Raw genomic sequence first — 22,962 nt, 5'->3', positions numbered from 1 at the left:
TGATGAGGTTAGAGAGGAGTCACAGTGGACTATGATGTTTGCCGACTATATAGTGATCTGTACTGGGAGTAAAGCGGAGGTGGAGAAAAAAAATAGAGAGAGAATGAGTTTAGGTATTTAGGGTTGTTTGTCCTTGGTAATCCAGTGGAAAATCCTGTAAAGCGTGTTTACCGTTTTGGATCCAGGAATTTCCTACTTATTTACTTTGTCATTGGGAGGTGTTGTAAAGAGTGTTTTCAGCGAAATATTCCACTTTGATGTCGCTTGAACATGACTTGAGGGAAAGGTAAATAGTGATGAAGAAAAATCCTCAGAGTGACACAAAGTTAACTCACTCTTTTCTATATTATGATGTCACCAGGCGCCGGCCATAGTGACCTGGTCGTGTTGTCATGGCTGGTCATGAAGATCCGACCCGATTGCTTGTTGGGGGCTGACAGAAAACTCAGGAGAGCGAGGATAGTTTTAACAATGTATTCACAGTATAATATAAACATAAAGAGGTGAACAGGAACGATGAACCAAGGGTGTCAACACCAAAATGCGGAGTGAGGAACACGAACAGGGGCAGGGAAAAACCTGGAAGAGGAAACAGGAGAATAAGGTTAAGCCTGACTAAGGGGGACAATGGAAAACGCACTCGGAGGTTACTCACAAGGCCCAAATGACAGAACGTGCTCGATGGTGGTTCTATACACAGGCGCGAGGAAATAACTATAACACGGGAAAACAGAAAAGGTGAGTTTAAACAACAACACTCACACGCAAACAAACAGCAAGAAGAAATAAAGAGAAAACGGAGGAACAAGAGTTAAGTGAAGAGGCGACTGAAAAAACGTCAAGCACGCACAGAATTTAGATATACAGGAGCACAAGAGAAACGAGTGACAAAGGATTTTACCGTGAGGACGCGAAGCAACCATCTGGCAGCGTGAGCTGGCACTAAGGTGTAGATACCCAGGTTCAGCTGATTAGAAGATCGCTGCCAGCCGTGTCTCTCGGAAGCTGGAGGGAAAACGGGGAAAGGAAACACAAAATTACAAAATAAAAGCACGAGCAACAAACGAAACATAACACCTATGATCCACCGGTGATACTATTCCTTATCTCTCCTGCTGGGCATCATTTCTCTTGTTTATGGCGGGACTGTGAACACCCCACCGCTGTTTGTAATGCATTTTTAGATTTTAAAATTTCTCAATTTTTATGACCCCTGCCATGCCTTCACCACGTCCTTGGACACAGTGAATCATCTGCGCCAGCAACAACATGTGCTGTTTCAGGATTGTCATGGCGAGCAGACTCACTGTCACTGAGTGTGAATATTCCTCTACAGGATCTGAGTCGATCAAATTCACTCACTTGCACTATGTGATGCTCCTACTTCCTAACTACAACCTTCATCATCTCCACAACTGGAGGGCGTTATTTCCTAAAAAACGTTGACAGAAGACGCCCACAAATGTGGCTCAGATTGAGGTTACAGGTGTCCGCCATCTTCTTGTGCACGGTTCTGACAAGATCAGGCTCTGTTCTGGCAGCTTGGCCTGTTTAAATGCAGCAATGTTGCATGTTGCTACTTTGGTCTACGATGTTATATGACAAAATACATGTTGAATCCAAGATTGAAAAGCTGACCTCCAGGCTGACCACTCAGGCAGTGTGGATTCAAAGTGACTATTTGGTGGGGTGATAAAGGAGCCTCCTATGCAGAGCACTTTGAGGCAGCTGGTGTGAATGGGTTGGAAGATGGTGGGGGGATCATGTGTGATCCCTGGAGGAGCACGGGCTTATTTTAACATTGCATTACTTGTACATTGAAATTACAATTTAACAGATTTATTGGTCTGTGAGTGTGTGTGCAGATGAGATGTTGAGCACCTGAAGGCAGAAGTTACTGTGTCGGTGACTTATCACTCTCTTCCTGCTGCTGAGCCTGGATCAGTCCACAAACAAACTCTGACAAACCCGACTCTAAAGTGCTTTTGACTGATGTTAACTGATAATAATAACAATTTGTGAATTAAAAATGGTAGGTCAATGTTTTTTAAATTGCTTCTACATCTTTTGCTTCAGCCTCAACGGAAAGAAAAATCTTTGGTGGTGTTGGAGGTGTATCTCCATATCACTCCACATTGTGTTGAGTGGCAAGAATGAGCTCAGCGTCCAGGTCTAAATAAACACTGTAACAGGAGTGTTTTGGAATTGTAAACAGGCATCAAGCAGCATCCTAGTAAGGATTTGTTTAAACAGTGGCTAATGCAACTGAAGTATCAAAACACACAGACAGTATTAAATATGTATTTTGCTGTAAATGAAAAGAGTTGTTTGAAGAGTTGTACCAAACCACCATGTGCTGCCACCGGTATGTTGTGTGCTATATTTGTGGCTGGGTGGAGGTGTGTGCTTCAGCTGACACGTATTTGTGCTCATATTTTCTTTAGTTCAGGAATGTGTGTGAGCTGTCTGAACAGAGTGGTGATGCATTTTTGTGTGTCGAAACTGACACCCTTAGATGGTTGGTTCAGAGCCTCCAGCTTGACACCTGACACTGGTCGTCAGATAGGAATTATTCTCCATGAAAGACATTGAATAAAATGTAATTTCGCTTGGGTCTTAATAATGATCAAATAATGTTGTCCTTGTGCGAAGTGACCTGGGGTTCCACATCTCCACAAGCTTCTTTTGCACATAAGTTGTGAGAGAAAATCTCTAAATTTTGTGAGTTTTTTTCCTCCCGATTTATTTCTAGAGGCAATACATTTTCATAAAAAGGTCAACTAAAGAGGCATTACTTCATAAACTACTATAATATAATTATATAGCTATTTAATAAAAAAATGTCATTTTTTGTACCTTCGTTTGGCAGACAATTCTACAAGACTATATCCCTGTTGAGCTGCCTTGTTTGTCATGCAGCCTGGCAATGGGGAAGGGTGAAGCTCCTGGGAGAAGGCCCGGCCAAATCCAGCCTCAGTGCGCTGGCAGATGTCGTGCTAATGGAATCCCGCGGTTGCTGGATCGACACTGTGGTTCAGGCATCAACGGGGAGCACACAGAGAGAATGCCTGCCTGGAGAAATGTCAGTGGCTTTTAATTCCGAATGATAGCGAGCGAAACAGTGAGAGAAGAGAGATGAAGTTCCTCGCCTTTATCTCATGCTGAATTGGTGAGCTGACATGATGTGAAGCTTCAGCTTCTCTTCATTTGTGTAAAAATCCAAACAGAAATTCATTTATATTTACAGTGGAGAATAAAAAGGTTTTTGGACACTCAAAAAAATTTCAAGATTTTTTTGCTTTGGATTTCGAACGAAAATCCTGAACTCGAACCCCTCCGAAATCAGACGGAAAAAACATCACGTGCGCGGACCGATCAGCTGACCCACGATGCTCTTTGTTATTGTGTATAACGCAGCCTCTGCATGCAGACGTGTCCAGTTAGCTACATTTACTGACTGTTTTTTCTTCCTATTGAGGTGTAAAACCTTTGCTGTCTCCACACTGGACCGTGGTAGAGTGTCACTCTCCACACCTCCGAGGCTGGAGCGCTCACTCCAGGGTTTGATGTCCTGTTGTGGGCTGGAGCTGGGACAGGGATGAGGCGAGTCTGGGACAGAGCGTGACTTGGTTTATGACTTTGTCACAGCCAAACTGCACAGAAGCGCACATTCAGAGCTGGACACGCACCGGGCACCTCTTCACTTCTGGAGAGACGTCACTCACTCGGCAACCCCTCCCACATGCAGCGGCCACACACATAGAGGAACAGCGCACCTGCAGCAGACACTCTACATTCACTCCTACAAAAGACTATTTTAAGGCTTGGAACGCATTATTTCTTTTTCCATTCATTGTAATGGGAAAAATCGATTCAGATTTCGAACAATACACTTCTCGAACGGCGTCTGAAACGGATTGTGGTCGAGAACCGAGGTACCACTGTGTATATATATATATATATATATATATATATATATATATATATATATATATATATATATATATATATATATATATATATAAAGCAGTAATGTACTGTAAAATAAAGGCTCATTGGGAACATTCTGCATGTTCGCTTCACATGGTTTGTATTTGTCTAATGCAGCCATGCATCCCACCAGTCTCTCCGGCTCACCACTCACTCATCCACCACTCACCCATCCACCACTAGGCTCGGCAGTCAACGGTCCTGCTGAAGCTGCTGTGGTGTTCCGTCATCGTCCACGATGTGTTTGTGTTGTCTCATGTCACTGTATCAGTTTAATTGGCCTTGAGAGCTGTTGAAGTGAAAACTCTGGGACAAAGCCTTTTGTCCACTTGGCTCGCAGCTCGTCCGTCTGTCAGCTCAGATGTGCTCTGGAGGGTCCCCTCTGCAGCCAGACACTTGGCTTGACTCTCATAATGGCCGGGGTTCTGTGGACACTACTGTGGCATTTGCCCGGATCAAAACATCAGTGAATTCAGGGTCAGAGATGGGCCAAGTCTGAGCTGTGAGTCACAGTGGCTCAGAGAGAATTGAAATAATGAGTCAGGACAACAGTGCGAGTCGGCAATTTGTATAATCCAACGTGGCAACTGCCGACTCATACGTCAAACAGCTGCATCAAATGGATCTAAATATTCACCAATGTGAAGCTGACTCTGGAGTCAAGTCATCATGAGGAAGAGTGAGAGAGTCGTTTGATCCTCCACCGACCCCCAACACGTTTCCCAATACTCCACACTATACTACGGTACTGTTCTTCCAGCCATAATACACACAATAAACAATGTGTTTAAGTAATACATTTACACAATGCTTAACATGTAAAATCTTGTCATGTACAATTTTCATTCTTCACTGCAACTTGCAGCTCTTTCCATACATCCGTGATGCCAGACTGCGTATTTAGAGTTCTACACCCGCTCCATTAGAACTCAACATGGCGAGTCAGTCTTCACCACAAAGGAACGAATCAGTTTTACTGAAAAGAGTTTTTGTGTCATTTTAAAGTTCACGATTCCCTGTTTTAATCCCTCGGATTCTTCCACCCATCAGATCCTCTCCTGCAGCTATTTTAAAACAGCGAGTGCTTCTCTCCTCCGCGCCCTCTTTTTAACAAGTGCGTTTGTGCGTCCACTCTGAATGTCAAGTGGTTCCTGCCACAAGCCTGGTTCTTACAAGAGGCCTGCCTTGTAAAGAAAGCAGCTGCCGCAGTTCACTCTCTTGGTGAAGTTCCTCAAATGCCCCGTGTGGGACTGTGTTGCGGAGCTCCACACAAATGATGGCGTCATCGAACATTTAAAAAAGCAGTGTGAGTTATTGTGCTCTCGTCCCAGGAAGTTCAGTCGAAAAACAGTGAATATTTCCAAAAAAAAAAAAAGAAAAATGTGGAAAAATGTCTATTTACAAAATATACACTGGACAGAGTTCCACAAAAAGATCCAATTCAGGGCAATTGTAAGCATGTTTTGCCATACTTGTGAGGACCAAATCTTGACAAGCCACCTTCTTGTGAGGACATTTTTGCTTTATGAGGACATTTTGGACTGTCCTCACAAGGTTTAGAGGTTGAGTATTACAGTTATTATAATTTGGTTTAAGTTTGATTCAGAGTCCTGGTTAAGGTTAGCCATATGTTTTGGAGGGTTCGGTTTAGGGTGAGAGGCTGGGGAAAGAGTTGTGGCAATGAGAGGTCCTCAGAAAAATAGCGAAATAAACGTGTGTGTGTGGGCATGCAGGCTTGTACAAAACACTATTGTCGTGAGAACCATATGACATTGTGGGCACATTTGGCTGGACTCCACAAGGTTAAGCCTCAATTTGAGGATGAAGATTTCAAAATAACTGGGTCATTTGGTTTAAGTTCTGTTCCTAGTCCTGGTTAAGATTAGCCTTATGTTTTGGAAGGTTAGGTTTAGGGTGAGAGGCTGGGGAAAGGGTTATGGTAATGAGAAAACTGTCCCCAATGAGTGGGGGGACTAAGAGTGCACAATCCATCTAAAACAGGGTCGAAATGTTGAACAGATTTGAATTAGATATTGTGTATTTTATGTTTGCAAAAGAGACGCTAGCACACAAAGTCACCCGAATAAAAATACATTTGGGACCTCAGACAGCACTCGGCTTGAGGCTTGAAGAACAATGAATATTGAACAATACCAGTTTTTTGGATGAGAAGTTTTGCTCTCATGCTCATACGGACATGTTTGGTGACCCACTCGAGTTGAGAACTACAGGCGTGTTTATGAAAACGCTTCATATCAACCCTCCGTCCATCAGTCGATCTCCCCATCTGGATCTTTGTCCTTCAGTTCCCTCCTCGGCACGCTTCACTCCGTCAAACTGTACTTTCAAAGATAAAACAAAAAGTTTTCTCTATCCACGCACGTCTATTTGACGCACGTCACACTTTTGATTCCATCCTTTCTTGTCGGCCAAACATCTGCTCCTCCTTCAGGTAGTGATGCGACTCATATCACAACTATCCAGCTGTTCAGTTTGAAATCCATTCGACATTATTGATTGATCTATTAGTCCATCTATCCTTAAGCGATGCATTCTGCACGTCTCAGCCCATCCATCATTCACAGGTATAGTGGGCCTGCAGTGACATCACGAATGAGCATAATGTGCTCCAGCGTTCCCCCCAGGAGGTTAGTCTAAACATGGGGGGTCTGTCTGCCTCCCCCTGCTGGTGTCGCAGAACCTCTGACGAAAAGAGGACGGCAACATTTGCAATCCTGCCACGTGACGGAGGACCAACAATGAGGCTGCGCTGTCATTACGACTCACATTTGTCTACAAAGGTAACAGAAAGGACCCGCTTCGATAGGAGAAGCCTGGCGTAGGGGTCGAAAAAATGGGATCAAAATCGTGGAGTAGTGGGCCCCGAATGTTTCAAAAATATCACCCTCCTCATTTGTAATAGATGCGGCTCTCAGCTTCATATACATAGATGTGTAAGCAAATATTCTTCTAAAAAACATAAATAAATATATTGTGTGGTCAGTTGTCAGAACCGGTATTCTGAGCACGGACTATAGTTCTACCACTTTATATTAGGCCACATCTGGATGTAGTTTGGGTCCAGGATCCTTGTTCATCTGTCTATGCGTTTTTTTGCAGGTGGATCTCTCACGCAGCTTGATAAAGAACAGCGTGTGCACCCATCCATTTCATCACTGAGGGATATGGAATGGAAACCCTCAAATTCATACTGCACTGCAACAGTCGTATCTGTAACTGTAAAGCAACTTAAGCGAAAAATACATTCTTTACAACAAAAAGAACAGAAGACAGGCATGTGTTTCAAAGGTTTCATTGGTTGATATTCATCCGTCATGCAGCTGGACAGGTGTCACACTACAACAATTCAAAATCACCACATGAACATGTCATCGCTGCTGAACGCCTCTTCCTTAGAAATAAATCCAAGCACAGCAAATCTGACACGATAAAGAACAGTCACATGAAACAGTCACGCTTGAAGCTACACGTCTGCTCATGAAACTGCACACCATCCCTGAGCCAACCCTCTACCTTCAACCAAGCGTCAGTAAACAGCAACACACCTTTGTTGGTGCAAACAAAAGCACTGGATAAGTACGTGCCACGTGGAATGATTTCTAAACTAATATATGCATTTCACACACAGGAATGCCGCACGGCTCAGACGCGCCACTGAGCAGCAGTGAAAAGGATGAATGGCAGTTCAGAAGGTTTAAAATGATCAAAGGCGCACACATCAAGTTAGCACCAGTAAATGAATTCATATTTAAAGCATACATAATACATGAGACCCCTCAGAGTTTAAGATACAGCTTTTAAAAATAACATCTGGAATACATTGCTACATGTTGGACAGGCTACACTCCCTCCCGCTGTAATGTACCTGATCTCCACACCACCTTGGTGATGGCCTTCAAAGGCCCCACAGTGCTGCGAAACATGGTGGTACTGACCGTCGTGCTTTGCTTTGACTGACAGGTGAGTTGACTGGAGATTTTAATGTTCTGTTTCTAAAGAAACCACACATCAAGAGACAAGAAGCACCTGAGAGACTGTGTCATGAAAAAAGCTACGGTCCACTGCCTCTCGCCCCAGTTTGATGGGACAGCCACTACCCCGCTTAAAAAGCAGGGACATATTAAATTATGAATGACAACAAAATCAAAAATCTTTGCCCAGAATTTTACTGATATGATCTATTTTTATTGGAGGATAAAGCCCCGCCCAGATAAAAATATGGCACCAGATGATCGTGGCAGTTTTATATAAACACACAATCTTCCTCTATATCATAAATTCCATAACACATGATACAAGACAGATGCCTAAGTTGAAAGTATTATAATCCATATATTTGCTTCAATCTCTCTAAAGTCTTCAGCCAGAAAAATGAATCCCTTCACACTTTGAAGTCTTATCTTGGCGTGAGCTCTCCGCAGCAGTGACGGAGACTCAAGAACCCACAGGAGGATTATGTTCATCATCGCAGGCTCATACGGGCGTGGTCCTCCTGTTCACACCATCTTTCAGCTCCTTCTGAAAGCAGTTGTGCACTTGAAGGAAGTCCTTCTCTGGACTGTAGGGTCCAACGTTCCCGCTTCCCACCTTCAAAGCGTCCCTGCTGAGCGCGTACAAAGACAGATCCCCGAACGGCGGAGCCCTTCCCACTCCACTGCTCGTCCCCTCTGCCGTCTTCAAGCCCGCTGGAGACGTGTCCCTGGACGGATCGGAGGACCTGGAACTGGATCGTGACCGCCTTCGTCTGTAGCGGTAACTGGGTATACGGGAGTAAGGTGAGGACGACGATTTGATGAAGTCCCGTCTGGCCCGGAAGCGCGACTCTTTGTTCTTCTCGATGTAAATGTTGACGGCAAGGACGCCCACCGACTCTGCCACGATGAAGGAGAGTGCGCCGAAGTAGAAGGACCAGCCGTAGTTGTACTGGTTCTTCTTGTCCTCGTCCTTCTTGTCGCTGGGATCCCCAGTGTTGCTGGAGATGTAGACGATGATGCCGATGATGTTGCTCAGGCCTGAAGAGAGTCGACATTTTGGATTGAAGCAGCTCTAACATCTGAGCAACATTGCTCATTCAAAAGAGGGAGAGAACGGATGAAAAGGGTGTCATTGCTAAACACAAGCAGAAATCCATCTGAATTCTCAACTGCTTAACAGAAAATGAAAAGAACTGTCTCATTCATACTCAAAAAATAGAGCATTTTTTTATTATTGGTAACGAAAAAGGCAAATAGAATCTATATCTTCCCAAATAATTTTATTTTACTGAATGAAGAAGTTTTTGAAAATTTTGAAAAAAATGTTGATTTTATCTTTGGCTATTTATTAATAATAAATGTACCACTGTCGAAAGTCATATTTTTTTTCTCAGAACCATCAAAACATAAATGTATGAGAAATAAACCCGAGATACCGCAGCGCTTGAAATCCCATGTTAAGATATTAAAAAGCAACCAACTGACATCTCTCTGAACCCTCTTCGTAGGCACTCGACTGAAGTTGATATTTATGAGTTTTGTTTTTTGGGGTTTGACTATGGTTTGTTTATTTTTCCAACAATTTGCAACATGCTACCCACAGAGTTTTTTTTAAATCCCACTAATGTGGTGCATCGCTTCATGTCAGATCTCACTGGAAAAACTCACTCATCTCATTCTTAGTCCCTGATGGGGTCATGGGGTCGCGAGCCTGTCCCACGATTTTGTATGCTTTTGGACTGGGGGAGGAAACCAGAGTGCTCAGAGGTCAAGTCCACAAAAGCCCTGGGAGAACATCCCAGTCAAGCCTACAACCTTCTTGCTAAAAACACAATGAACGTAAGCCTTACTTTTCCCTCAGAATTCTGGGTTTGAATATGTTTAAACAAAACAACAAAATATTCAAACAAGGAGTGGATTTGATAGAAACATGTCCAAAAAGAAAAAGCCTTGTCAAAGGCCAGTCACATTATCATGGGAAGAGTGTGCATGACGTCGTCTTCATAATTGAGATGCTCCCGCTTGGTTCGTACCTGCTGCTACAAACAGGATTCCAGCGCTGAGCAGGATGTTGTTCCTTCTGCTATAGATCCGACCGACCCCCACGCACAGACCCCCCATCATGAGCAGGATGGTGCTGAGGATGGGGAAGAGGCTGGACGCTCTGACGATGCCTGGCGAGGCGAGAAGCATTTGTGTTGAGACTTGAGAGAACACAGGAGGAAAACACTGCTCATAAACCGTGACAGCAATGAATTCCTTCAGCAACAGTGTTGCCTACACAAACCTCACATGAAGAGCGTGGACCTCCACCTCGGACACTCAATGCCTCTCATGTTACTTTCACACAATATCACCGTCCACCAGCAGGTGGCAGTGGCGTTACGGGACACACATGCAGTCAGTGAAGAAGATTGTTAGCGGGGGTCACATGAGAGTCTTTCAAGATTTGTGGCTCCAGATGGATTCTTTGGCTGAGACTGTTTAGCTAGACACATTTGTTTGGTGGTAGAGAAGAAAGCGCCACTGTGACCATCATAATGTCTAATAGGTCGTCCTCCTGTCATGAAAGGAAGGAGAGGCTTCGAGCCCGTCGCTGGTGCGATATAACAATGCAACACCAGGTCTTGGTCTCGTCGCTGCTGTGAGACAGTGTCAGGTGTGTCACCTCATTTGTCTGGAGACAGAGGTGGGTGATATGATGACATTAAATCATGACTATTAGAACGTGTTGACGTTCTAACTGAACGTGAGGAGATCACATGGATTCACTGACATTCTCTCTATCCACTATACTGTAGAGCTCCAGTGTGTTGATGCGCTGATCTGTCCGTCGGTCAAAGCAGCGCTGCTGTGGTGCGCGGCGCTCCTCTTCCCACACACTCACAGCCAAGAAGCCGCTCACATGCGCGACTTTCAGCTGTTTTTAAACCTGATGCGCCTCTAACTTGACCTCACACTTTCACCACAGAACCATGGAGGGACTGATCCTTGTCGGACCCGCCACGCCAAAGACTGTTAACAGAGTTAACAGAGCTGACGGCTAATGTGACGTCTCACTTCAAAACTTTACTGATACTCATGAACTGCCAGGCTGCTTTGTGGTTTAAAAGTTGGCGAAAAACTAAATGCACAACTAAATAAATGTGCTCCAAAATGTGAAGCAAGTTCAGGCAAAGAATGCTGAGGATTTGTCTGGAAACACAAAACTACAATAAAATCACGCAAAAGAGAAGTGAAAAAATCGAAACAGTGATTTAAAGTAAGTCAGCAAATAAATAAATCATGATGTATTTTGCCATATAGCCTGCCACTTTCTGGACACATTTGAAATAAATACATTTTCTGCTATTTGTTTCTGCAAATAGACTGGCAAAATAACAACCAAGTGTCAGTAGCTACAGTTTTTTACAAATGAATAGGGACTTTCTCCAGGACTTGAAGCACAAGTGGGCTTTGGCCGAGGTTCCTTTGGTGGTGTGACCTGGGATTTTTTCAATGAACCAAGGGTGCTGGGGCTAAAAAAAGGTCGAAAAACACTGCCGTAGCATAAAACCACAAACACACAGACGGAAAATCAAACGTCACGATCTTTCTCTCCACAGCAATATTGACGGCTCAACATGCTCCAGTAAGCTTGTCTACTGTAGCTCTTCAGCAGCTGAGCCACACTGCGCCAGTGTTTCCTTTGTCTTTCTGAAACGAATGAAGACTGACAATAGCAAAGCCCACAGCAGCTGCTGGAGGGCAGACTGGGGCGTGATATTAGAAACTCATTCAACTCCAGAACAAACTGAAGCATTAACAGCCAGATGAACTTCCCTTCTTCCTGTCTTTGAAGTACTTTGTCAAATGCTTCCACTTACATCTGCTGTCGTCTCGCTCCAGAGCGATTACTCATGAGCGCCATCGTCCATGTATCGCCCATGACTGGGAGGACTTTAATGGGGGAGGGCCAGCGATGTCATCATGTGTTAGTATGTATTCTTCTGATAGCGCCGTTGAAAAATACCCAGAAGGCTGAAGGGGAGAAGAAAGATAAAGCTGTTGCGCTCACTTACGTAAGATGTACTCCGAGCTGTCAGTGTCGTAGTCGTTGTCATCCGGAAAATGATTGATCCGAAAACAGCTTCCCTTGTTGATCCCTGCAAAGAAGCCAGAAGCTGGAGTGAAGAGAACAGATGCACTTGTGAGATCAGCGGACTGTTCAGAACACGTCTTGAGGTTGGATCCAACTTTATTAACAACACAAAAAAGTCAGCAATGGCATCAGTCCTTTGTGTATAATTCAATTGTCTCGGCCCAACCTCGGTTTTCCAACGTCCCGGAATTTGAACAAATAGGAGTTCCAACACCTTCCACCTTGCCATCCTGGAACTGAACTTTCAGCTTCACAGGGAAGACACTGCGTACCGGTACCTTCATTTCCAGGAATCTTGTCCTTATTTCCACTTGTATCTTTCTGTCTTTATAGCCCAGATGTGGGTGTATCATGGTCGAGCAACCCTCTAGTCTTCCTTGCTGCCCTGAGAACCTTGAATTTCCCGACTTTCTGTTGGAGTTTCACCAAGATGGGTTGAGGCCTTGCACCCACAGCATTTGTATTTTTATCATTGAGTGCCGTGAATACATTATAATTCTTAGTGGTTGTAGTGGTGTGAGGATTTAACCCCAAAATAAAACTGGAGGAGCAGTTTTCTAACATGATGCTTTCAAGGCCTGCCATGTTGTGTTTGACCCTTCTCTTTCCACCTGCTGAGTAGCAACCATCTCAGGACGCCAAGTTGCCTTTCACCGTCCACCACAGGTCACAGTTGTGAGTCACTACTTTGCTTAGCTGAGAAGATCTTCATGGATTGAGCGTGCCATCATCCATCCTGCCGGGTGTAAAGATTAGATCCATGACAATTAAACTGGAATCTCCAAGATGACTTGCTCTTTGTCCTTTCTTCACCTCTGTGCACGTCAGACACCGTAGCAGGCAGTTCTGTGTTTGTGGGTGTGAAGTTCTGGAGCCCTCAGGCTGCTTCTATTCAAAGACTCAGCAAGAGAGTCTGCGCTGCACTTTTAAAGGAATAAAACATTGGCGCTCCATGAATATTCAACAGAAACAGTTGAGTCTGGCTGCTGATACTGATGGGCCACTCTTTTATTGTGGAAGATGTTTTGACAGCAAACATGTTATAGGAACGTGAGGTGGTCATATGTGAGTCTAACATTTGGTTTTATGGACTTTAATTGACATTTTTTGTGTTTATCAGTTGGATGTTATTCATTAGTCTTATATTTAATAATTAATGATGTTGTGTAAAACAGAGACGGTTGGAGATTTAAATGCTAAACAAACATGTGCATTAAGAAATCTTACTATGTCCTCAAGTGGAAAGGTCTCTAGGAGAAGAGTTGCAGGAAGAGGAATCGATTTCATGCTTGAAGCGCAAGATCATTTTTTTGGAGATGGCTTCCCTGCATGGAACTTCATGATAGTGTGAGGCTCAGGCGTCTGGTAGGTTCTCAAAGTAGATCATTAGCTAAAGGTGAGTTCAATTGCGAGAGGGAGTGAGGTGGCGTTGACAACATCAGTCTGAAACCTCACAGGTTTTTGTTAGAAAAGCGTGGAATTCTCCTATCCAGGTCCAACGATTGTGGTTAACACAAGTGGTGCGGTTGGAGAAGCTTGAGGTCTTGAGTGACGGTAGGACCCTTGGTCATGAGGTCACAGTCTTGGTTAGTCCAGGCGAAGAAAAGGCCAAGAGGCAAAGCTCTAGTTGGGTGAGGTGTCCATCCCTGATGTTTGGCCGAGTCGTTGTTGATGACAAGAGGAGTCTTGTCATCACTTTGAGGCAGAGAGTAGAAGTGAGTCTCCATCACATGGAAAGAAGCAAACTGAGGTGGCTCAACCCAGAAGAGGTGATGTGTCTGGCTTCTCTTTGTTATAGATGAAAAACTGGGAGGTTGGAACAAGACCAGCAATGTTCAAGACCTTAAGAGTTTTCACTTGTAGTTCAACTGCAGTTAGTTATCAGTGTTGCCTGAGACCTGGACCAGAGCATACAGAGACCAAGACTTGGAGGGGCAGAGACCAAGTTGAGAGTAATGAAGGGACCAAACAGAATACAGAAGCACAAGTCTCTTACTCATAAAGACACACATTTATTATGGTCTTTTTTTCCTAATAAACAAGAACTAAAACACTATCATTGGAACAAACTATCATCGGGTCCTTCATGTCCCCCCCAATGGTACGATGAATACTGTTAGATGCTGGAATGGACTCTGCTGGTGTGGTCTGCCGCTGGTGCAGTGGCTTCTGCGTTCCTCTTAAGAGGGTAGAATGCTGAGCCTCATGAGGCCCTCGAGTACAAGGGAAGCCAGGACCCTCTCTGACTGACCAAGGTCACATGACGCGCAGGTGTGACCTTGCTTATGTGAGCATCAAACAACTACATGGACCATCACATGCAGCCCAGATCTTTTTCAGACACCACCTGCTGACTCATCGTGAGGAAGACCGTATAAGAAGGGCTGGAGCCCAAATGAGCTGCTGCGACAGTTTCAACTCAACCTCTGAGATTTGGTCCGAGCCGGTGGCCTCGGCATGTCTGGTTCCCTTGCATGGATGGTCTGGCTACAGCCAATGACCGCGGCCTATTAAGTTAAGACCATGGATATTTGTCCATCACTTATTTATATGGTCTTTTCAAAGGCATGTTTCGTTGCTAGGGAACACGTGTGGAGAGGGAAGGTTCAGCAGGGTGTAGTTATATGCGCAAATACAAACATAGTCTTCTATTTTGGTGTGTCAGAAATCCATGGTTTAGAGATAAAAATCTGTTTTTTGGGGTTCATTTTCAAACCATCAGCAGATATAAGTGGCAGCTTTCTGCTGTGAATGTAAATCACAGAGCCATTTGTCTGTCTTGTTACAGTCTGAATGTTTAATACCAGTGTGTGGGGAAAGACCTCACGAAACACATTGAACTGGTTATTAGAGAGGAATCTCAGCTGTGTCTCATCTCTGTGTGCCAATTATCTCTTCAACCGTCGTTCTGTTTTTGAAGAGCAGCACGTATCCTTTAAATATTTCATAGCACTGATACAAAACACATCTTGAATAGAATATGAGTGAGGTGTTAAACTTGATGTTTCACGCCAGGGTGGCATCACGAAGGGAGTGAACGCCAGCATCAGGCCAGAAAGGGAATTTTGATGAGGCACTTTATTTATTGACACTGAACAAGTGGAGGGTGGAGATGTTCCTGCCTCGCAGCAGCAGAACGCCAGCGATTTGGGCGACTGGAGGAAGGAATGTCACACCAGCATCCACATCTCACACAGGGAACAATCCTGCTCCAGTTCTGGCACGATTAAGACGCCATCCTACTTTCGGCGCCACACGTTACCAGGGGGGTACGTTGGGCGACATGACAAGTTACTAATACCTTGATAACTGTAATCCATGTCATGATACTTCACAGGCAGTATTTTTCACAGCATTTGTTGTGAGTGAACTTTATCAGAATTAAACGCAGCAATAATGGTGGTCAGTGAGTTGTTTTAGGGGGTTTTGTTTGGGAGGCTGAACGGTTTGTTGCTGTAGGGGTGGTAATAGTGGCTGAGGGCATAGGGAGCTAAAAGTGGAGCCAACAGTTACCCATGTCTTTCCTTATGTGGACGTCACCTCCTTCTGTTTTTCTGTCTGCATACACCAAGAGTTTCCAGCAGCCCTCTTTCTTGTGGGTGGCTGTTCAAATAGTGGCCTACATTGATCATACTACCCCAATTTGAGGCAATACTTTTGCAGCACACTGCATCAGAGCTACGTGTAGCCCAATGTGACTTGTAAAAACTGGCCGCAGTTGTTTTATCTCAGTGTGGCGAGATGAGAAAGAGTGTGGGAAAAGAAATTCAATGCCTGTTATTGAATGCAACTGTGTGGCAATTGAGTGTGCACTCAAATATTCACCATCTAGTCATGGTCCAGTCTACTGCCCACAGGGGACAAGCCGCGATACATCGGGCATATTCGATATATCGGCCAGCCAGAGGCGTAAGAAGTCTTGGGTAGCAGAATGTGAACCCATCACACACAAGGAAATAACTTGAACTCAGACCAAGACGTCAGAGACAGACTTGTCCACCTGCCAAGAGTAACTTCAAATTTAGTCTTGGTCAAAACGGCGGCTGCTGTAAGGTTGGTTAAGCTCACACACAAAGGATGGGGGGAGGATGAAGGATCTGAACGCTGGCCCTCGACAGCAGCCGCCTTATATCAGCTGATTAAAGCCCTTATTGGCGATGACAGCTTTCATGGATCAATTAATAGATGTGATTGTTTGGCCCAGTAAAGCGAAGACAAGAAGTGGAGCGCACACAGATCACGAGTAGCGCCACTCTGCTCACCCCCTCCATTTTCAAAGAGGTCCAGCAGGAAGGAGAGGTGAAAGCCCACAGTGACGCCATTCAAACTTCAAGCTACCTTTCATCTCGCAGGGCTATTTTGGGTGGATGCTGCCAGCAATAGACATCCAGATTGATCTCAACATCATTGCTGAGCTGATGTTGAGGAGGGCTGAGCTACGAGCCTTGACAAGTGTCACAGAAGTGTAAATGCTGCCGTCTCTCAGGCTGGATCCAGTATTTCAACGGGATTTAATGATGGCCGACAACAGTAGCTGCAACAGCTGTCCTGCCTCCAGCTCTCGCTGACTGAATTTGTAATAAAAGTATTGTGCGTGACCAATATAGTAATGTCAGTAATACTTGTTTACAGCTGTGAAGACAAGACCAAACATCCCAGAGCACAACAGAAGAGTTGGGGGTCGGGGTTTGTGTTTGACGGAGGGGTTTCATGGGTAGATGAAGAAGGCTCTAGATGGTGGGTGTGAGGGTGTTTGTTTTCCTCATCTTCATTAAACAAGTTTAGAAGTGGAACTCACAAACACCACTCCCACAGATTGTCCAATATAAACTATTTAAATGCATTTATGCATTCGGCATATCGTTTGTTTCAAGTCGAACAGCAGGCTGTTGTCAGGTGGAATCATCCTGTTGCCGTGGAGAGCGACCAAATGTTTCAGCACTGCTGGGTTCTGTATGTACAGTGTGTCACGCAGAAATATGTCTGAGGCAACACTAGTCAACAACATCAGGAATGAGTTATGCTTCACAGTCAAGCAACTAAGAAGAGTCAGATCATGGAAACGCCTGTAAACCTCTACTCCGAGTCTCTGATGGCTTTGCTCTTCCGTTGACCGTCCATTTTGTGAAATCATTTTATGGTTATTACGATTTATTCTCCTCACAGTTCAGTTAGTTTGCTTTAGAAGTGGGACTCACAAACACCACTCCCACAGATTGTCCACCATTAAACAAACAAATACAAAGTGGTACAGAGCTGCACTTAGTTTATCATTTTGCAGTTCAAATATTTACACTTTTAACATAGTGTTTGCATCATTCGAGGTTCTTAAACATAGTTACTGGTAACAGTAGGAATGTGTGTCATTGAACATCCATTTGAAAATAATAAAAACACAGACGGGTAATGTGAAAGATGATAATAAATATATAAATGTTGCACAGGTGAGTGGGTGTCTTTATGGCGCAAGGTTTTTCAGTGATCAGAAAGAAGCGTGTGGCACTTTTTGGCGTCTTTACCTTCGATGCAGCAGATTCGCCACAGTCCCGAGTGGGTCAGGTCTCCCTTGACTTTCTTGCTCTGCATCTGCGTCTCGTCTGCGGTGACGTTCGTCGCGTTACAGATGTGCGCCCGGGAGTAGAGCCAGTAGTCGGTGCCGATGGCGATGCTCATGAGACTAAAGGCAGCGAAAGCCCCCACCACCGCCAGCAGGCTCTGAACGCTGCGGTCGCAGCGAGCCATCCTCACGGGACCGTGTCACTCTGGAGCAACTTCTCCTTTCTTCCACACCAGTCTCCCTGTTGTTTTCCAGCCAAAGTTCAACGGAAGTTAAGTCCGGGGGTTGTTCGGCCACGTCAGCCACAGGTGGCCACAGCAAACTAGCCACCTAGGGATAAAAAAAATGTGTCGAAATACAAGAGTTAAATACAGGGAAGCGGCTTCTTCCGACAGTGAGAGACGTTTGAGACGCGCGAGGATGCTCCTGACCACACCTTCATCCTCTGTGACCAATGACGGCGCGCGCACACACGCGCTTATGGAAGACCTATAATAACTAGTTCGTCCTAAATTTAGCCATTAAAACATGAGTATAAAGTTGTGTTCAATTCAAGTGAGGTACAAACTGTAATCATATTATGTCAACATTGAATTTATATACTGTATTTATATATTTTTTTATTATAATAATAATACTTTTTTAAAAAATGAATACCACAATGCTCTTTTTTCCGTTATGCACAAAGAAGACCGTGGATCAAAAATTATTATTATTATTATTATTATTATTATTATTATTGGACAAATGTATTGCCTACAAGTGTCACCGTATGAGCTACACTTGTGAAGTAATAAGCATATAAATACAGTCTGGAGTAAGTAAATCATTCTGCCAGCCTCCTCAATACAGTGTTTGTGTCCTGTTCAAGTCCCCTTTAACGTTATATTTGCAGTTCACTGTAGCTCTTGATCTTCCTCATGAACTTTGTCTTTTAATATCAAAGCACTTTCTTTGTTATTAGTAAGGGAAAACATCTTCCAACGAAACAGAAGATGAAAGGTTGTGTTTTGGGGTCGAGCAAGTTTAAGCATGTTGAGAGGAAAACAGTCTGCGACACAAGAAGTCAGTCCACTAGAAAGGTCATAGAGGTTGAGGAGGTAGTCACGAGTCCTTGTCCGCAGTTCATACGAACAGTGCTTTGTTTTATTGGACTTTATTGCTGACCACCGTCTCACCGCTTGAATTATTCACTGCGTAAACTGGGATGCAAGTGTGCCGATGTTCAGCCTGTGATTCTGGAAACTGCCCCGCCGTCTGCCATGATAACAGTCGATACACAACTTTTGCATGAGCATCCGTTTGGATACTATTTATCCCTTTGGATGAAAGATCTACAAGAAAACAAACCATTCAAATCCTCTGAAGAAGGAAGAAGAGATGTTAGACAGTATGAGATGGTCCTGAATGGTGAAGTAGAAAGGTCTTAAAAACTCCTTCAGTGGGAACTGGACTGTTTACATTTCACAGCGAAGCGGATGGCAGTTTAGTCTCGTAAGAGTAAAGGCAGGGACGGCCTTGGTCCTTTGATAGTCAGGATCATCCAACTGTCTTGTGTACGTGAGGCACTGCCATCCATGCTTGCTTCATTGCCTAATAGACTTCATTTTTTTTCTTGTTTTTACACTTTTAACAATATTATTCTCATAGTTTATATTCGTCTAGGTGAATATATATGCATTTATGCATTCAGTAGCAGTTTCATATCATTGTTGTAAGTCGAACAGCGGGTTGTTGTTACGTTGAATCATCCTGTTTCAGCACTGCTGGGTTCTGTATGTACACGTATGTGTCACGCAGAAATATGTCTGAGGCAACACTAGTCAACAACATCAGGAATGAATTATACTTTACTGTCAAGCAACTAAGAAGAGTCAGATTTATGGAAATGCCTGTAAACCTCTACTCCGAGTCTCTGATGTCCATTTTGTGAAATAATTTCATGGTTATTAACATTTATACTCCTCACAGTTCAGCTCAGACAAAAAATGTTTTTTAAATCTTCATCCTCATTTCACTTGTTGAAGTACTGCATGCAGCACTTTTTTGGATTGATGTTGACAATATATCTTTTTTTTTGTACATTTTTTGAAACGTTGTTTGCAGTTATTGGCGAAGCACGGCCCGAGGGCCAAATGTGGCCCTTCGCCTGCTAACATGTGGCCCTCATGAGATCGGACTACAGATACTATTTGAATTCAATTTTAAATTTTGTTATAATTTACCCCATTTCATGCCAGTGTTTCTTCCCCCACAGCAGTTAAAGCATTGCATTATGTTGGATTCTTGAATAAAACAAGAATATTTTAATACACATCTTAAAATCATTTGTTGTTTCTCAAAATAAACTAAATTAAAGAGATTGGGTTGGAAAAAAAAACACTTGAAGTACTTGACTTAGTTCTGTTATCAAGATATTCAACACTGAAAAAGTCCTCCAGTTCCTACGATTTCGACTGAGAATCTTTTTACAAAATGTGTACAAACTGAAACTGTATATAATGATATTACATGTGTGAAGCATATACAGTTATGGAGTAATTACACTTTTTTCTGTCTTGTTTTCTAATATTTAGTAACAAAATTCAATTTAAATTTCAGACTATTTTTCACAGTTACAGTACGTAGTGTCCCACCCCTGCTTTAAAGTGAGAGTTTGCCCTCAGACAAACAGCGTCACCCACTCAGTGAGGATGGAAGTCCAGTGGAGGTGGAGGAGTCCAGGTATCCTGGCATCCTCTTCACGAGTGAGGCACCGGTGAGACTCTGACGAGAGTTATAATCTAATCCTGTCTTATGAGTTATGATGTAGATGGCGATGAACGAAAGCTGAAGCAACGGTAATCTTAACTACAGGAGAGGATTATATCCCGACTGCAAAACTCAATGAAGTTTTGAAAAGGAAGCGAGGATTATCAATGACCAAGACATGAGGCATAGTTTCAGGAGTGTGAGGCAGAGATAGAGGAGTTCACACTTCACATGTTAGGAATTAAAAGCAGCATAAAGCTAGGTGTGTGAGAGCCGGAACACATCAGGCCTTAATCCTCCTAACTGGGAGGTGAGAGGGTTAATCCCAGCAGGTGAGCAGACGGTGGATCTGATGTCTCACAGACGTAGTCCCCATCACACAGACGTCCGTCATGAGGAAATCAAAGCGTTTGCTTCCGCTCTTCAGGTCCATCTCATGTCCCAGAGTTGTGGTCTTTCAAGCACAAATCAAACCGGGAACGTGCAGCTTATTTTGGCCAACAGCAGGTTATTTTGGTCTCGTGTGAGAAGTTGTTGTTTTGACATACGTCACCAGATGAAGGAGGAGAGGAGCAGGCCGGATTTAGCTGCAACTGGATTCGACTTCATGGATGGCGTGGATGAATTCATGGTAAACGGGTTTCAAGGTGTCTCCTCTTACCGTTCCGGGGTTTGTGGGTGACCTTTGAGTTGCCTCCCGCCTCACCGACCATTTGAGGTGGGGGAACTGGAGGGTCACCATGGAAGAAACCACTCAAGGAGGTGGTGTTCACTCCTGCCAGCACTTCCAGTTCCAGGCTGTGGCCAAGTTTATCCATACCTGCACGTCTCCTGAGGATCCTGCACCTTGATGTTGGCAAGACTCGAGAGGCAGCAGCAGCAGCAGCAGCAGCAGCTTCAAATACCCGTGCGATGCTTTGTACCGGCGTTTGAGCAGCTGCATCCTGAAGCTGGTGATGTCTGAAGCCTCCTTCACGCCTCTTGAAAGAGCTGGGAATCAGCCACAGCTCTCCTCACTGACTCGTCCATAGCATTCATGTATTTCACTCTTTTCAGACCCGGTTCATATCGTGGAGTGGTTTCCTCGTCTGGTGAGCTCATTACCACAGGTGTCTACAGGTGACTTCAGTGACCATCATCATCCCTGAAACATGGAACGTGAGTGTGAATAAGTAGAAGCTGTGAAACACTGTGGAATGCAGTGGCTTATTGAGACCTATTCCAGGGCTCCTAAATCTCAGGGGACCACCCTGGATTCCACTTTAAACAATACTGATTCATTGTATTCCACTTAATAGTGTCATGGCGGGGTTCAGGAGTCCCAGCTGCTTAGGGAGTGAGGCTTGGGACACCCTGGACTGGACACCAGCCCACTGCAGTCCAAAGACTACTGCAACACATGAAACCCACAGCTATGATCTTCCACCCTCATGCTTTTCTTAGACACTGACTATAAGTGACAGCAAATCCGGCACTGACACGTAAGTGTTTAGTTGTGTTAGCGAGCGCACAATTTCTTTTCTTTTTATTTTACATTATTTTACAGCTCAAATACCTGCCATAAAAATGGTGTTTTATTCACCGTTTATTTAGGTGGTTCATGTTCAGATGCTCAGATGAGGTGCTGTGGAAAATAACCAGGAGGGAGAGAAAGTTTCTGCTGCTGTTCTCTTGTTTGAGTCTCATGTCCCGCCCACATGAGCGCCACAGATCATCATTTTCACTCAGCATGTCCTTGTGCGCTTTCATTTGTCGGCTTTCCCCAGCATCCAATATGGAGGTTTTCCTCCACAGGCCGAGACAAAACACAAGCAAGGGAGTGGGATCTGACCCCTCAACATGAGAGTGGGCCTCTGCTTGTCTTTGTATGATCAGAGTGCTCCTGATCACTGAGTGTGTTTCAGTGGCCGCAGTACAAATGCACCACGGTGGATTTAAATAGATGCGCTGAGGAGATGCTCATGATGAAATAAAGGAATCCGCCTTCAGAACAGTGGCCAGTGTTCGCCTCCAAATGTCACCACTAATGAGACACGGAGGGAGAGAGAGAACATCTTGACCTCTGCAGAGACTCACACCAGCTCAGTGTGTTGCACCGTCAGTGGTTTGCCGACGCAGAGACATGCAACATCAGCTTCTTCATTATTTCTGGTGAATTCCGGGACTGGCTGCCATATGCTGTACAAGGTCCGACAGGGCACACGAGCCACCGTGGTTACTGACTGGCCCCCGTGAAACTGCTGATCCATGGAAGCTCTGCTGTGTGTTGAAATGAGAAGCATCATGTACGGAACTCTGTCGATAAAGTGTGGATTAAAAAAGAGCTTTTGTTTTTGTTGTTATTTATGTAGCGCAATGTTTGGTGGAAAACAAGCCACCACAACAGGAATGGTAACATGTGACTGGCAGCTATGTTGGTCGTCCCTGGTGGTTTTCAGTGTAGTTTGTGTTCTTCATGTATTTTGTTGTTTTAATGCAAGACGTTCCATGACGTATTCAATGAAACTATTCTTATGTTAGCTATCTTT

At 44.2% G+C, this 22,962-nt stretch overlaps 1 protein-coding gene across 2 annotated transcripts; it reads right to left on the bottom strand.

Moving 5' to 3' along the window:
- Positions 1-7,441: 7,441 nt before the first annotated feature.
- LOC128754016 (voltage-dependent calcium channel gamma-4 subunit-like) lies at positions 7,442-22,332 on the bottom strand. 2 transcript variants are annotated; one of them, XM_053856300.1, is made up of 6 exons: positions 22,017-22,332; positions 21,096-21,578; positions 17,646-18,013; positions 12,047-12,130; positions 10,019-10,159; positions 7,442-9,023 (listed from the first exon to the last, which is right to left on the bottom strand). In XM_053856300.1, exons 3-6 carry the CDS (start codon positions 17,866-17,868, stop codon positions 8,485-8,487), a joined length of 987 nt encoding a protein of 328 aa, XP_053712275.1. In that variant the 5' UTR covers positions 17,869-18,013; positions 21,096-21,578; positions 22,017-22,332; the 3' UTR covers positions 7,442-8,484. The 2 variants fall into 2 exon arrangements, with proteins under 2 accessions (XP_053712275.1, XP_053712276.1); XM_053856301.1 differs by lacking the exons at positions 21,096-21,578; positions 22,017-22,332 and having other exon boundaries at positions 17,646-18,114.
- Positions 22,333-22,962: the final 630 nt, after the last annotated feature.

This window comes from Synchiropus splendidus, chromosome 2 (assembly GCF_027744825.2).
Source record: "Synchiropus splendidus isolate RoL2022-P1 chromosome 2, RoL_Sspl_1.0, whole genome shotgun sequence".
Taxonomy (NCBI): Eukaryota; Metazoa; Chordata; class Actinopteri; order Syngnathiformes; family Callionymidae; genus Synchiropus; species Synchiropus splendidus.
The sequence above is the reverse complement of the archived record's forward strand: the minus strand, read 5'-3'. Positions and strand labels throughout refer to the sequence as shown.

Coding starts and splice junctions, on each gene's coding strand:
- LOC128754016 (XM_053856300.1), bottom strand. CDS start 17,868: ATGGCTCGCTGCGACCGCAGCGTTCAGAGCCTGCTGGCGGTGGTGGGG. Junction 10,160..12,046: donor CAGCTCGGAGTACATCTTAC/GTAAGTGAGCGC, acceptor TCGCCTCGCCAG/GCATCGTCAGAGCGTCCAGC. Junction 9,024..10,018: donor AATCCTGTTTGTAGCAGCAG/GTACGAACCAAG, acceptor GACTCTCTTCAG/GCCTGAGCAACATCATCGGC.